The sequence below is a fragment of the Nyctibius grandis genome, chromosome 10 (genome assembly GCF_013368605.1).
Source record: "Nyctibius grandis isolate bNycGra1 chromosome 10, bNycGra1.pri, whole genome shotgun sequence".
Lineage (NCBI taxonomy): Eukaryota > Metazoa > Chordata > Aves > Nyctibiiformes > Nyctibiidae > Nyctibius > Nyctibius grandis.
Window position 1 is genome coordinate 13,645,977 of NC_090667.1, and position 12,999 is coordinate 13,658,975.

Genomic DNA, 12,999 nt, shown 5'->3' on the forward strand with positions numbered 1-12,999 from the left:
GGTCCCTGGAGGATGGGGGGGGCTGGGAGAGGCGAGAGCCGAGCGGGCGGCGCTGATTGGCCGAGGCAGCATCGTCATCAGTTGCCGGGCAGATCGAGGTGGAAGAGTTTGTCGAGGGGCGAGGGGCGGGGAGGGGGCGGGGCGAGGGGAGGGGGCGGGGCCGCGGAAGTGAAACCAAGAGGCAGAGCGATCGGCATCGCAGCGGCAGTGCTGGGAGGTACTGGGTGGGACTGGGGCTACTGGGGAGCTGTAGTGGGAGCACTGGTGTGTGCTCTAGGGTGCTGGGCAGGGTCTTGGGGAGCTGAGGGGGCCGGACTGGGAGCACTCATGTTGACTGGTGAGTGCCCCAGGGTGCTGAGCATCATCTAGGGGAGCTGGACTGGGAGCACTGGTCTTTACTGGTGGGTACCCCAGGGTGCTGGGCAGGGTCCTGAGGATCCAGACTGGGACTGTGAGGCTGGACTGGGAGCACTGGTATTGACTGGTGAATTCCCTAGGGTGCTGAGTGTCATCTAAGGGAGCTGGACTGGGAGCACTGGTCTTTACTGGTGGGTACCCCAGGGTGCTGGGCAGGGTCCCGGGGATCCAGACTGGGACTGTGGGGGCTGGACTGGGAGCACTGGCCTTTACTGGGTGAGCCCCAGTGTGCTGGGTGGGGTTGAGGGGAGCTGAGGGGGCTGAACTGGAAACACTGGTATTGACTGGTGAATTCCCTAAGGTGCTGAGCATGATCTAGGGGAGCTGGACTGGGAGCACTGGTCTTTACTGGTGAGTGTCCCAGGGTGCTGAGGATCCAGACTGGGACTGTGGGGCTGGACTGGGAGCACTGGTATTGACTGTTGAATTCTCTAGGGTGCTGAGCGCCGTCTAGCGGAGCTGGACTGGGAGCACTGGTCTTTACTGGTGAGCCCCTCCAGCCATGGCGCTGCTCCCCGCCGCCCGCCTCGCCTGCCTCCTGCTCCTCGTTGATGTGCTGGTGCTGGCGGCGCTGGCCCGGCTTGCCCCGGCGGTGGCCCACTTGGGCCTGGTAGCCACGTGGCTGGAAGCCGGACTGCGGCTACTGGCGTTCCTGGTGGCCGGGCGGCTACTGGCCCTGGGGGGTCCCCGAGGAGCCGCCGCGGTGCTCAGCCTCACCCCGGCCACCTTCCTCACCCTCCGGAGCCTCCTGGTGCCGCCCGGGGCCGCGCCGCTGCAGCTGGCCACGGCCGCGCCAACCTGGGTGGCCTTGTCCCACGGGGCCACCGCCGCAGCGCTGCTGGCCTGGGCCGGGCCAGTCCCCGGCAAGGCCGCGGCCACCAAGTCACCGGTGACCTTGGGACAGCTGCTGGCGCTGGCGCGGGACGAGTGGCCCGTCCTCGGTGGCGCCTTCGTCTTCCTGGCGCTGGCCGTGCTGGGTGAGCGATGGGTGGGGAGGGACAGGAGGGATGGGTGGGGGGGGGACACGGGGGGTCCCGGCATTGTCACCCCCGCGCTGACCCCGTGCCACCCCCCAGGTGAGACCGCGGGGCCGTACTGCACCGGCAGGGCCATGGACGCCGTCCGCCACGGGGACGGACTCACCGCCGGCACCCTCGGCTTGGTCGTCGCCGCCGATTTGGGCAGGTGGGGTGGTGGTGGGGGGGGGATGTCCCGGTGTCCCCCTTGTCCGTCCGTCTGTCACCCGTGGCCGCGCTGACGGGGGTCCCCGTGTCCGTCCCCCCCCTCCCCAGCTCGCTCTTCGCCGGCTGCCGCGGGGGTCTCTTCATGTTGGCGCAAGCCCGGCTCAAACTGAGCACCCGCTACCGGCTCTTCTCCCGCCTGGTGCGCCAGGATCTGACCTTCTTCCAGAGGACACCAGCAGGTGTGTGTGGGGGGTCCCCATCACCACACAGGACCCCCAACCCCACCACTGACCACTTGTGGTCCCCGCAGCCGAACTGTCCTCCCAGTTGGACCACGACGTGCCGTTGCTGTGCCGGGTGCTGCCGCGGAGTGCCAACATAGCGTTGAGGAACGTGGGGATGGTGTTGGGGTTGGGTGGCTTCATGGTGGGTGTCTCGCCTCGCCTGGCACTGCTGGCGCTGCTGGAGGTGCCCCTCACCATCACCGCGCGCAAGGTCTACGATGCCCGGTACCAGGTAATGGTGGGGACAAGATGGGATGGTGGGGACAGGATGGAGACCAAGGAGATGGGATGGTGGGAATGGGAATGGTGGGGATGGGAAGGTGGGAAGGGGATCAGGGAAATGGGATGGGATGGTGGGATGAAGACCAGGGAGATGGGATGGTGGAAAGGGGATGGTGGGAATGGGATGGTGGAGTAGGGACGGGGGAGATGGGATGGTGGGAATGGAAATGCTGGGGACAGGATAGGACAGTGGGAATGGGGATGGTGGGAAGGGGATCAGGGAAATGGGATGGGATGGTGGGTTGAAGACCAGGGGAATGGGAATGGTGGGAATGGGAATGGTGGGGATGGGATGGTGGGAAGGGGATGGGATGGGACAGTGGGGATGGGATGGGACAGTGGGAGTGGGGATTGTCGGAAGGGTATCAGGGAAATGGGATGGGATGGCGTGTTGAAGACCAGGGAGATGGGATGGTGGGAATGGGAATGGTGGGGATGGGATGGGATGGGATGGTGGGAAGGGGATCAGGGAGATGATGGGATGGTGGGATGAAGACCAGGGAGATGGGACGGTGGGAATGGGAATGGTGGGGATGGGGAACTGGGGGGGACAGGATGGCGAGATGGGAACCAGGGGAATGGGGTAATGGGAGTGGTGGGGACAAGCTGGTGGGATGAGGACAGGGAGATGGGATGATGGGATGGGGGACACGATTACATGGTGGGGAGGGGGACGGGGGAGACTGGAATGGGGACGGGGGGACTGGATGGGATAAGACAGTGAGGACAGGATGGTGGGATGGGGGGGACTGGAATGGGGACGGAGGGACTGGGGGATGGGATGGGGGCACTGGGGACTGGAGGGGACAGTGGGAATAGTGGGATGGGGACAGGGTCAGTGGTGACAGGATGGTGTTGGCAGTGATGGGGACAGTGGGGTGGGGAGGTTTGGGGCCGGTGGGGATGTCCTCATGGGCGCTGAATCTGGTCCCCCACCCCGTGCAGGTGCAGCAGCGAGCCAAGCTGGACGCCGTGGCCAAGACGGCGGCAGCGGTGCAGGAGGCCGTGTCCTCCATCGAGACAGTGCGGACCTTCGCTGGGGAGGAGGAGGAGGAGCGCCGCCACAGCCGGGCCGTGGCCAAGGTGGTGGGGCTGCAGGACCAGATGGACGTGGAGCTGGCGGTCTTCACCCTCGTCCAGCGGGTGAGGCGGGCGAGGAGGGACCACCCCCCCCCCGGCGTACGGGCACCCCTGTACCCCACCCGCTGACCCCCCCACCCCGTCCCCATAGGCGCTGCAGTTGGCCGTGCAGGTGCTGGTGCTCTGCCACGGGCACGGGCAGCTCCGTGAGGGGACCATCACCACCGGTGGCCTCGTCACCTTCCTCCTCTACCAAGCTAAAGTCGGCCGCTGCGTGCAGGTGAGGTGACGTGACGCGGGGGCTGCACTGTGTCTGTCTGTCCCCCTCCCCCCGTGCCACCGCCTCTGCCCCACGCAGGCGCTGGTGTTTGGCCACGGCGACTTGCTGAGCAAAGCGGCTGCCAGCCGCAAGATCTTGGAGCATCTGGACCGGGAACCCAGCGGGGACAGTGGGGGCACCCTGGCACCCGCCACGCTGCTGGGCCACGTCACCTTCCAACACGTCTCCTTCGCCTACCCCATGCGCCCCGAGCACGTCGTCCTGCAGGTAGAGCTGGGGGGGGGTCTCAGGGGTCCCTAAGGAGGGGGATGGGGAGGTGTCCCTGAGCACCCATCCTGCCCCCCATCTTATCAACACAAATACCTCAGGGGGGCGTCAAGGGGATGGACCAGACTCTTCTCAGTGGTGCCCAGCGACAGGACAAGGGGCAACGGGCACAAACAGAGACATGGGAAGTTCCATCTGAACATGAGGAGGAACCTCTTTGCTGTGAGGGTGCCAGAGCCCTGGCACAGGCTGCCCAGGGAGGGGTGGAGTCTCCTTCTCTGGAGATATTCAAACCCACCTGGATGCGGCGCTGTGCAACATGCTCTGGGTGACCTTGCTTTGGTGGGGGGTTGGACTGGGTGATCTCCAGAGGTGCCTTCCAACCCTTAACATGAGCCAGCAGTGTACCCAGGTGGCCAAGGTGGCCAATGGCATCCTGGCCTCTATCAGGAATAGTGTGGCCAGGGAAGGGATCGTCCCTCTGTGCTCGGCACTGGTGAGGCCGCACCTCGAATCCTGTGTCCAGTTGTGGGCCCCGCACTTCAAGGAAGGTGTTGAGGTGTTGGAGCGAGTGCAGAGGAGGGCGACCAAGGTGGGGAAGGGTCTGGAGGGTCTGACCTACGAGGAACGGCTGAGGGAGCTGGGGGTGTTCAGCCTGGAGAAGAGGAGGCTCAGAGGTGACCTTAGTGCAGTCTACAACTACCTGAAGGGAGGGTGTAGGGTCAAGGTTGGCCAGGGGAGGTTCAGGTTGGACATTAGGAAGCATTTCTTCTCAGCAAGGGTCATTAGCCATTGGAAGGGGCTGCCCAGGGAGGTGGTGGAGTCACCATCTCTGGAGGGGTTTAAGACAAGACTGGACATGGCACTTAGTGCCCTGGTCTAGTTGCCGTGGTGTCAGGGCAACAGGTGGACTCGGTGAGACCCGAGGGCTCTGCCAACCTCATTCTGTGATTCCCCAAGGACGTCTCCTTCGAGCTGCACCCCGGCGAGGTGACGGCGTTGGCAGGACTCAACGGCAGCGGGAAAAGCACCTGCGCGGGGCTGCTGGAGCGATTCTACGAGCCCAGGGCCGGGGAGGTGCTGCTGGACGAGGTGCCGCTGCGGGACTATGAGCACCGCTACCTCCATGGCCAGGTGAGGGCAGCGGCCGGTTGGGCAGCACAACTGCGCCGAGCGGTGCCCGGTCTCAGCCTGCGCCTGGGGGAGGGGGGCAGGTGGTGTTGGTGGGGCAGGAGCCCGTGCTTTTTTCCGGCACCATCCGAGACAACATCACCTTCGGGCTGGAGAACTGCGGGGAGGAGGAGGTGAGGGCGGCCGCAGCCGCCGCCGGCGCCTTGGGCTTCATTTTGGAGCTGGATCAGGGCTTCGACACCGGTGAGTGCTGGGAGGGGGCTGGTGGGGAGGGGATCCAGGCACCCAGGTCTTGCTCACCCCCTTTTGTCTCGTAGATGTGGGGGAGAAAGGGGGGCAGCTCTCCGTGGGGGAGAAGCAGCGCATCGCCATCGCCAGGGCCCTGCTCCGCCGCCCCACTGTCCTCATCCTCGACGAAGCCACCAGTGCCCTGGAGGGGGAGGAGGGCGAGGCGGTGGTGAGTTGGAGTTGGGGGGGGGGTTGTCTCAGGTCCCACAGCGGGTGCTGATGGGTTGTGGCATCTCCTGCAGCTGCGGCAGTGGGTGCAGAGCAGGGTGGCCCGCACGGTGCTGCTCATCACGCACTGCCCGCGGCTGCTGGAAGCGGCCGACCGCGTCGTGGTGCTGGAACGCGGCTCCGTGGTCGAGACGGGGACGCCTGCCCAACTGCGGAGCCGCTGCGGGCCCTACAGCTGCCTGCTGCAGCGCTCCCCCGGCGCGGGGCGGCCAGGGACCCCGGGGATGGGCTGCGGGGAGCAGCAGCCAGCCCCTGCCCCCGTGACTGAGCAGGAGTAGAGGGCTGCTCCTGTTGGGATGGAGATTGGTATGAAATAAAGCAGAATCGCTTCGGAGAGGAGGCGGCTGGGCATGGGGGGGGGTCAAGGGGGAGTTACTTGCCCAGTGGCGGGGTCTCGGGTGCTGAAGCCATGTGCTCGCCCTCCCCTTGTCACTTGCCACCGTGGGAAGCACGTGGCGGTGGCCTCAGTGTGGTATAATTAATCTGGGGCCTCCCCCTTGTCCTTCACTCGCTCGATGCCGGCACATGGGTCATGTCGATGAAGGACCTGTGTGATGGCTGCAGCGGGCAGGTCCACCCCTCCATCATCAGCCCACCTGGACGTTGTGTCTCTCCTCCCGTGTCCCACGGGGCTCTGACCACCTCACAACGCCATTCCCAGCCCATGTCTCCCTCAGCCACTCCAATTTTGGCTACCTGGTCTACTGGCTCCTTGCGTTGATGTTCTCCAGGATCATGGCTCTTGGGCGTCGACATGACGGGGCTCTACCCGGGCACCAAGGTCCTGCTGCCATAACGCAGCAGCCCAGAGGGGTTTACCTCTGCGACCATCGCTCTGGCCACCCACGCAGGGCACTGGCCACCCTCAACGAGCCAGTACCGAGGCAGAACGCTGGCCGTGTCTCTCAGGCAGCAATGGCTAGGGCCAGCGGGGTGGCTTTGGCTTCTGCAGCTTCCCTCGAAGGAAGGAAGAGGGATAGAGACTTTTCCCCAAGGCCTGGAGGGAGAGGAGAAGGGCCGTGGTTTGACCATGAAAGAGGGAAAATCAAGACAGGCCAGAAGAAATGTTGTACAAGGAGGGGGGTGAGATGGTGGAACAAGTTGCCCAGGGAAACTGCGGACACTCCATCGCTGGGGGTGTTCAAGGTCAGGCTGGACAGGACCTTTGGGCAGCCTGACCTAGTGAAAGAGCTCCCTTTGGAAGCCACCGAAGCCATTTGTCCCTTGGCCCTGCCCGGCCCGAGCAGGAGCCCCCGTCCTGAGCAGAGCAGCCATTACCCGACTCACGTCATCACAAACCAGAAGCTTTTCACCCTGCGAGGAGCCCACATCCCTCTTGCCCAGGCTACGGCGCAAGGACACGTCACAGGTACCATCCTCCTGTGGTCCAGCATGGTCTTTCCATGGTGCTGGGTGTGAGGTTCGACCCCATTGGGACGTCCATCCCCTGGCTCAGGATCAGGAGGAGACACGTCCTCAGCCCATCTGCTGCGCCTGGGGAAGTGCGCGGCAGCCACCGGAGCAGCCATCTGCCTGGATGGTCCCTTCTCAGCTGCTCTCTCCCCCACAGTTGGTGCCTGTGGGCTGCCAGGACCGAGGTGGGTGCACCACCCCACTGCCTCATGTCCTCCCCACGGTCACGCAGCCAGAACCCTACCAGGTGGCACGCGGCCACCATACAGACCGTGGGCGCTGAACGCCGTCCAGACCTCTGGGGGCCCCAGCATTGTCCAGGTCACTGCAGACCACCACGAATGCCCTCAAACACCAGGTATCTTCCTTTCTGGTAGACCACTGACCCTGCTGGGTGACAAGACCTCCCTTGAGAGGATACTTTGCCTCCATGCTCACAAAGAGCCACCTCCCGAGGCCGTGGGTGGCTGCCCCTCTGCCGATCCATGGATCCCACACTCCCCAGCACTGGATCCTGGCTGCTGGGCTTCCCGACCTTCTAGTCCCAGCCTGACAGCCCCACCATCCCAGCACCACAGCAACCAGGGAGCAAACACCTTCATCTGGCTGATGGACGAGATCGTGGCCTGTATCTCGCAGTCCGGACAGGGACCAGGTCGTTCCTGCCTCTGCCCCCTCTCAGGGAAAGAGTCCACGGTGTGGCCAAGTGTGTGGCCAAGTGTCTCCTCGACTGTGAGAGCAACTATTAGAGTTCAGAGTTGAGCCCTGGTTTAGTTGTAGTAACCAGTTGGTGTAACCTCAGAGCAGGAGACCTTCTTCTCAGAGTCCATCTACGTGGCCTCAGAGAAGGAGACCTTCCCCTTCGTGCCTGCTTGCGTGGCCTCAGAGCAGATCTTCTCAGTGCCCATTTACGTGGCCTCAGACCAGGAGACCTTCTCAGTGCCCATCTGTGTAGCCTCAGAGCAGGAGACCTTCTCAGTGCCCATTTATGTAGCCTTGTAGCAGGAGACCTCAGCGTCCGTTTGAGTGGCCTCAGAGCAAAAGATCTTCTCAGCACCCCTCTGAGTGGCCTCAGGGCAGGAGACATTCTCATCCCTATATCTCAGGAGAGCTTCTTCTCAGCGCCCAGCTACGGGCCCTCAGAGCTCGCCACCTCCACACCACAGGGACACGGATACACAGGTGGGCAGCTGCATTTATTGCGCGTGAGAGGAGAACAGCTACAGTCAGAAGAGATCGGTTACAACCTCAAAATTAAACAATCAGAAATAACGAAGAGCGGCCAATTGTGAAAGCAAAAAAGCCAATTCCCCGCCAGCAGAGCCCCCGCACAGCCGGGGTGGGCAGTGCAGCGGGACAAGCTCTCTCTGCAGGCAGCTCCCAGCCCCCTCCAGCTCCTCTCTGCGTCCAGCCGGGCACAGGGCACGGGGCCGCATCCAGCCACGTGCCAGCCCCTCGGCCAGCGGTCAGGCGGTGATCCCTGCAGGGACGAGAGGAGAAGACAGCGTCACCCAGGGCCACCCCTGTCCCCAACCCTCTGCTCTGGGGGGTCTCGCTGCCCCCCTCCCGCAGCCCAGTGTGGCCCTGGCTGTGGGTGCCATGGGGGAGCACGGAGAGCTGGGACCGCCCCGGCCCTCCCCCCCGGCCCCACGCCGTACCTGCAGCCCCGCTGTCAGACCCCTTGTCTGAGCCTGCGAGAGAGAAACAGCCGTGAGCTGCCAGCCCCGCGCTCGCTGCGGGCACGGTGCCCGGACCAGGAGCCGGTCCGGGAGCCACGGCCGCACCACAGCCCCTGGAAGAAGGGGACGGTGCCGCGAGCACCGGAGGGGAGACACGGCCTCTGCCACACGGCCCCACTACTGGGCTTTAAAGAGGGGTAGCACAGGGAGCCCGGGGGATCGGGAAATGCCGGCAGGGAGCAGAAACCAGAGACACGAGGCCACCCGGGCACTGGGCAGTGGCTGGAGCCGGACCTGCCGCCGGTACTCACTTGACGCCACGTCATAGCCCAAATTCTTCTTCCCTGCAGAGAGAAAGAGCCATCAGCACCCACCGCGCTTCGCCGAAAGGCTTGGGGGCTCCCCAGGGCACAGCGGCTGGTGCCCACAGCCCCTCCCGGCCCCGCGGGCCCTGCCTTCCTCCCGCACCCCTCTGCCTCGCCGGCCCCGGTGCTTTACCCGACTTGTACTTCCAGAAGATGACTCCAGCGACGATGGCAGCGACAGCTAGGACGGCAACGAACCCCCCCAGCACGATGGCCAACAGGTTGGACTTGGGCTCTGGGGGAGAGCGGGGCCGTGAGGAGGGGAAGGGGAACCACCCCAGCCCACTGCCCCACGTGCCCACGGCCACCGGGCTCACCCCACGCAAAGAGGCCGGGCTCGGGCAGGCCGGTGTGCTCCACGCGGCACCGGTACTTGTCCTTCTCCTCTGGGCGGGCCTCGATGGAGGCCCAGGCGTAGTAGGTGCCGTCGCTGTTGGGCACGGTGCTGCCCCGCTCGGTCTCCTGGTCCCTGACCTCGCCGTCCTTCAGCCAGCTGATGGTGATGAGCCGCGGGTAGAAGCCGTAAGCGCGGCAGGACAAGGTCAGGATCCCGTCGGCCTCCTTCCCCGACACTCGCACCATGGGGGGGCTCTGGGGAGGGGGGTGGCGCTGAGGGCTGGCACACGCCCCTGCGCCGCCCGGTCCCCGGGGTCCCCGTCTCGCCCTCACCTTTCCTCTCCAGCTTGACCCGCCCGTAGCTCACGTATCTCCTCAGCCACTCAATGCAGGTGTTGTCCAGATACCCCTTCCAGCGATCAGCGACGGTCCCGTCCTCCTCCCACTTCCTCTTGGTGATTTCTGCCGCCGCGTCCGCCGCGGTGAACGTCATCGTGTCCATGTCCAAGGCGATAAAGTCCCTCCCGTCGTAGGCGATCTGCATATACCCCTTGGTGCTACCGTCCTCCAGGAGGTCACAGCCAAACATGTGCTGCCGCGTTTGAGCCCCTGAAACACGACCATGGAGACGGGGCTGAGGGGCTGCTGCAGCCCTGGGCCTTCAGTGGGGCACAGACCCCCCGGCAGTGCCCCCACTCCAGCCCCGTGTGAGGCCTGGGGGGATCCCCCCGTCCTGCCCAGGGCCCACAGCACTCGGGGTGTCCACATAAAGCCTGATGCAGAACCCTGCACCCATGGCTTGGCTGGGCTGGCACCCAGCCCCACAGCACCCTGGGACAGCGAGGGGCTGGGATGGGGTCCCCAGTGCCATAGGGGGACAAGGAGATGGGATGGAGTGGGGGAAGTCCTTCTGGCTCTGGGATGGGGCACCTGAGCACCATGGGGAGGGCAGGGAGCTGGGACACTGCAGGTGGGAGACCCTCTGGTTCTGGGGGTCTCAACTGCCGTGGGGATGGCGAGGGGCTGGGAGATGGCAGCCAGTCCCGGGATGGGGGTCATGGGCCCTGGGGGGTTGAGGATGTGGTGGGCTGGGGTGTCCAGAAGCCCCCCCTGGCTCTGGGACAGGGGATCCCAAGCACTGGCAGCCTGTGACAATGACGCCGGCAGGGAAGGGCCAACACAAGCCGGGGCATTAGCGTGGGGCAGGATCTCAGGCGGAGGGGGGTTGGAAACTCTCCTGTCCCACACAGTCCCGTCCCAGCCCAGCCCACACTCACTCCCGCTCTGGTTGTAGCGGCCCCGCAGCGTCTCCAGGTTCACACGGTTAATCTGCTGATTGCTCTTTTCAGTCTGGGTCTCGCTGTCCCAGTACTGCTGATCCACGCTGGCCGCCATCCAGCCCGCCCGGGGCTCCATCCTCCCCGTCTCGCTGTCGTAGCGCACAAAGGGGATCCCGTCCACGTACCCCACAGACACAAACTCGGGCACCCCCGGGCTGGGCTCTGACACCGCAACATCGAAGTAGCGCAGGGAGTGGAGCACTGCGGGGACATGGGGGTGGTGAGAGATGGGGGGCAGGGGGGTTGGGGGTGCCCGGGGTCATGGGTGGGCAGTGAGGCTGGGTGGGGGTCCCAGGGGAGGAGATCCGGGCGTGGGCGGCAGCTTCAAGGGGGATGAGACTGGTGGGGGGATGTGAGAGAACGAGGTGTATCCAGGAGGGGGTCCCTGTTCCCAGGAAGGGGAGCTCCGGGGGTCCCTGGTGTCAAGGACAGGGGGGTCTGGGAGACCTGGGGTGCCTGGGAAAAGGGGTCCAGGGGGGTCCGCGGTGCAGAAGAAAGTGAGATCTTGGGGGTGGGAAACCCGGGATGCCCGGGCAGGGGGGTCCAGGGGGGTCCCGGTGCCCAGGGATGGAGTGGGGACAAGGAGGGGGGAGGATCCCAGTGCCCGGGGAGGGTCCCTGTGCCCGGCAAAGGGGGTCCAGGGGGGTCCCGGTGCCCAGAGGGTCCCCCGGGGCCCCCCGCGCTCACCGCTCGCCGCCCCGACGACCACCCCCAGCAGCAGCCCCACGCCCAGCGCCCGGCCCGGCCCCATCGCGCTGCTCCGCTCCGCTCCCGCCCCGCGGCCGCACGGACCCGACCGCACAAGCCCCGCCCCAACGCCCGCAGCAAGACACGCCCCTCACCGCCATTGGCGCTCACACCGCCCGCCCACCAATGGCAGCCCGAGCCGCGTGCGACGTCACCGGGCGCCGGGCAGATCCCGGCTCCGCAGGTTGCCAACAGCGAAAGCGAAAGCGCCGGAGGCAGCGCGGGGGGGGCGGGGACAGGGGACCTCTGGGACCTCCCCGGGACCCCCCGGGACCCTCGGCCCGGGACCCGCCACGGGGCAGCCCAGCCCTCTGCCCCCCCGGACCCCTCCGCAGGGTCCCACACCCCCCACGCCCCCGCTGTGCCTGTGTCCCCCCAGCCCGGGGTCACCCCTGGGGCCCCCCAGCCCCAGAGACCCCCCGGGGCACCCCGGGACCCTGCGTCCTGTAACCCCCCAGTGGGGCACCCAGGCGTCCAGCGCCCCACGGCTCCCCAGGGGCTGGTTTGGCACCCGGTGTCCCTCATTCCCGGTGTCCCCCGTACTGGTCACTCTGCTCCTGGTGTCCCTCGTTCCCCTGTCCCTCATACCGGTCACCCTGCTCCTGCTGTCCCTCACTCCTGCCATCACCCTCCTTTCTCACACCGTGGCTGCTGCTGCCACTGGTTTCCCCCAGGCCCGTGCTCCTGCTGCAGCCAGATCTGCCTGCACAGGGCCGTATGCAACCGGGCTCTGCTCAGGGCCTAATTCCTGCGGTATCGCTCCAGCGGCGATTTCTTTTTCTTCACGCACACAGAAATTAAAGGGCTTTGTATAATCCGGGAGCCCCAATGCAGGAGCTGATGCCAAAGCTCCTTTTATCCCCTTAAAACCTCGCTCCCTTCCCGCACTCCACGCAACAGCTTCTGCCTCCTCAGCTCTTGGTGCTTCTGCCAGAGTTTGTTAATTCTCCCAACTCGGGGTCAACAAAACCCCACAGCTCCGAGGAGCCCTCGCAGCTGTTTCGTTGTGGCTGGACGTGGAAGCTTTAGTAGAGCTTCTCTTCTTTCTGGCTCTGTCACTCACTGCCCTTCCCTCAGGATAAAGCCAAAATATTTGACTTGCTGCTGACACAGCTCAAGTCTGGACGGAGATGCACGACGACATTGCTCCGCTAAGGCACTATGGAGATGTAGAGTGTCCTTTATACAGGTGTCCTCATCTTTACATGCTAGTAGTAAATCATCTACGTGTTGTACAAGAGCTGATTCACCCGGTAGCTTGATGTCTTTCACATCATTTCCCCGCTGTGAAAAAATTGTAGGAGACCCTGCAAACCCTCGCAGGAGACGTATCCAGGTTGATAGTTGTCCTTGCCACGGAAAGGCAAACAGAACTTGGCTCTTCTCATCTCAAGGGATAATGAAGAAGGCGGCGGTTGACCAATCGCAGTGAAGTGTTTTGCCCAGTGTGGTATTTGTAAAGGTAGAGGGATTGGGCGCTGCTGGAGGAGGAGCCACCACGTGCTCATTAACTACCCGGTGACCTTGGACAAAACGCTGTTCCGGGTCCCCGTCTTCATCTCATCTACTCTTTGGTCCAGGGACTAGAGGAGGGTTCTACGGTGACACACACACGCTTTCAAAATTCCTTGGGCTAAATACTGGTCTCTGGGCTTTTGGGTGCTCTTCTCAGCCTCTG

At 64.7% G+C, this 12,999-nt stretch overlaps 2 protein-coding genes across 2 annotated transcripts; one reads left to right on the top strand and one right to left on the bottom strand.

Annotated features, from left to right (window-relative positions):
- The first annotated feature begins 260 nt into the window (after positions 1 to 260).
- On the top strand, positions 261 to 5,755 carry TAP2 (transporter 2, ATP binding cassette subfamily B member). The gene is made up of 13 exons (XM_068409646.1): positions 261 to 548; positions 719 to 768; positions 853 to 1,394; positions 1,494 to 1,602; positions 1,710 to 1,840; positions 1,912 to 2,117; positions 3,113 to 3,310; positions 3,399 to 3,527; positions 3,606 to 3,794; positions 4,755 to 4,928; positions 5,009 to 5,168; positions 5,243 to 5,382; positions 5,456 to 5,755. The coding sequence occupies exons 3-13, from the start codon at positions 920 to 922 to the stop codon at positions 5,717 to 5,719; spliced, it is 2,175 nt and encodes a 724-aa protein (XP_068265747.1). The 5' UTR covers positions 261 to 548; positions 719 to 768; positions 853 to 919; the 3' UTR covers positions 5,720 to 5,755.
- A 2,276-nt stretch (positions 5,756 to 8,031) lies between these two features.
- On the bottom strand, positions 8,032 to 11,366 carry LOC137668257 (class I histocompatibility antigen, F10 alpha chain-like). The gene is made up of 8 exons (XM_068409648.1): positions 11,262 to 11,366; positions 10,512 to 10,775; positions 9,563 to 9,843; positions 9,216 to 9,483; positions 9,032 to 9,133; positions 8,845 to 8,877; positions 8,513 to 8,545; positions 8,032 to 8,334 (listed from the first exon to the last, which is right to left on the bottom strand). The coding sequence occupies exons 1-8, from the start codon at positions 11,323 to 11,325 to the stop codon at positions 8,321 to 8,323; spliced, it is 1,059 nt and encodes a 352-aa protein (XP_068265749.1). The 5' UTR covers positions 11,326 to 11,366; the 3' UTR covers positions 8,032 to 8,320.
- Between the last annotated feature and the right edge of the window lie 1,633 nt (positions 11,367 to 12,999).

Coding starts and splice junctions, on each gene's coding strand:
- TAP2 (XM_068409646.1), top strand. CDS start 920: ATGGCGCTGCTCCCCGCCGCCCGCCTCGCCTGCCTCCTGCTCCTCGTT. Junction 5,169..5,242: donor GGATCAGGGCTTCGACACCG/GTGAGTGCTGGG, acceptor TTTGTCTCGTAG/ATGTGGGGGAGAAAGGGGGG. Junction 5,383..5,455: donor GGGAGGAGGGCGAGGCGGTG/GTGAGTTGGAGT, acceptor CATCTCCTGCAG/CTGCGGCAGTGGGTGCAGAG.
- LOC137668257 (XM_068409648.1), bottom strand. CDS start 11,325: ATGGGGCCGGGCCGGGCGCTGGGCGTGGGGCTGCTGCTGGGGGTGGTC. Junction 9,484..9,562: donor AGCTGGAGAGGAAAGGTGAG/GGCGAGACGGGG, acceptor CCCCAGAGCCCC/CCCATGGTGCGAGTGTCGGG. Junction 9,134..9,215: donor GCCCGGCCTCTTTGCGTGGG/GTGAGCCCGGTG, acceptor GCTCTCCCCCAG/AGCCCAAGTCCAACCTGTTG.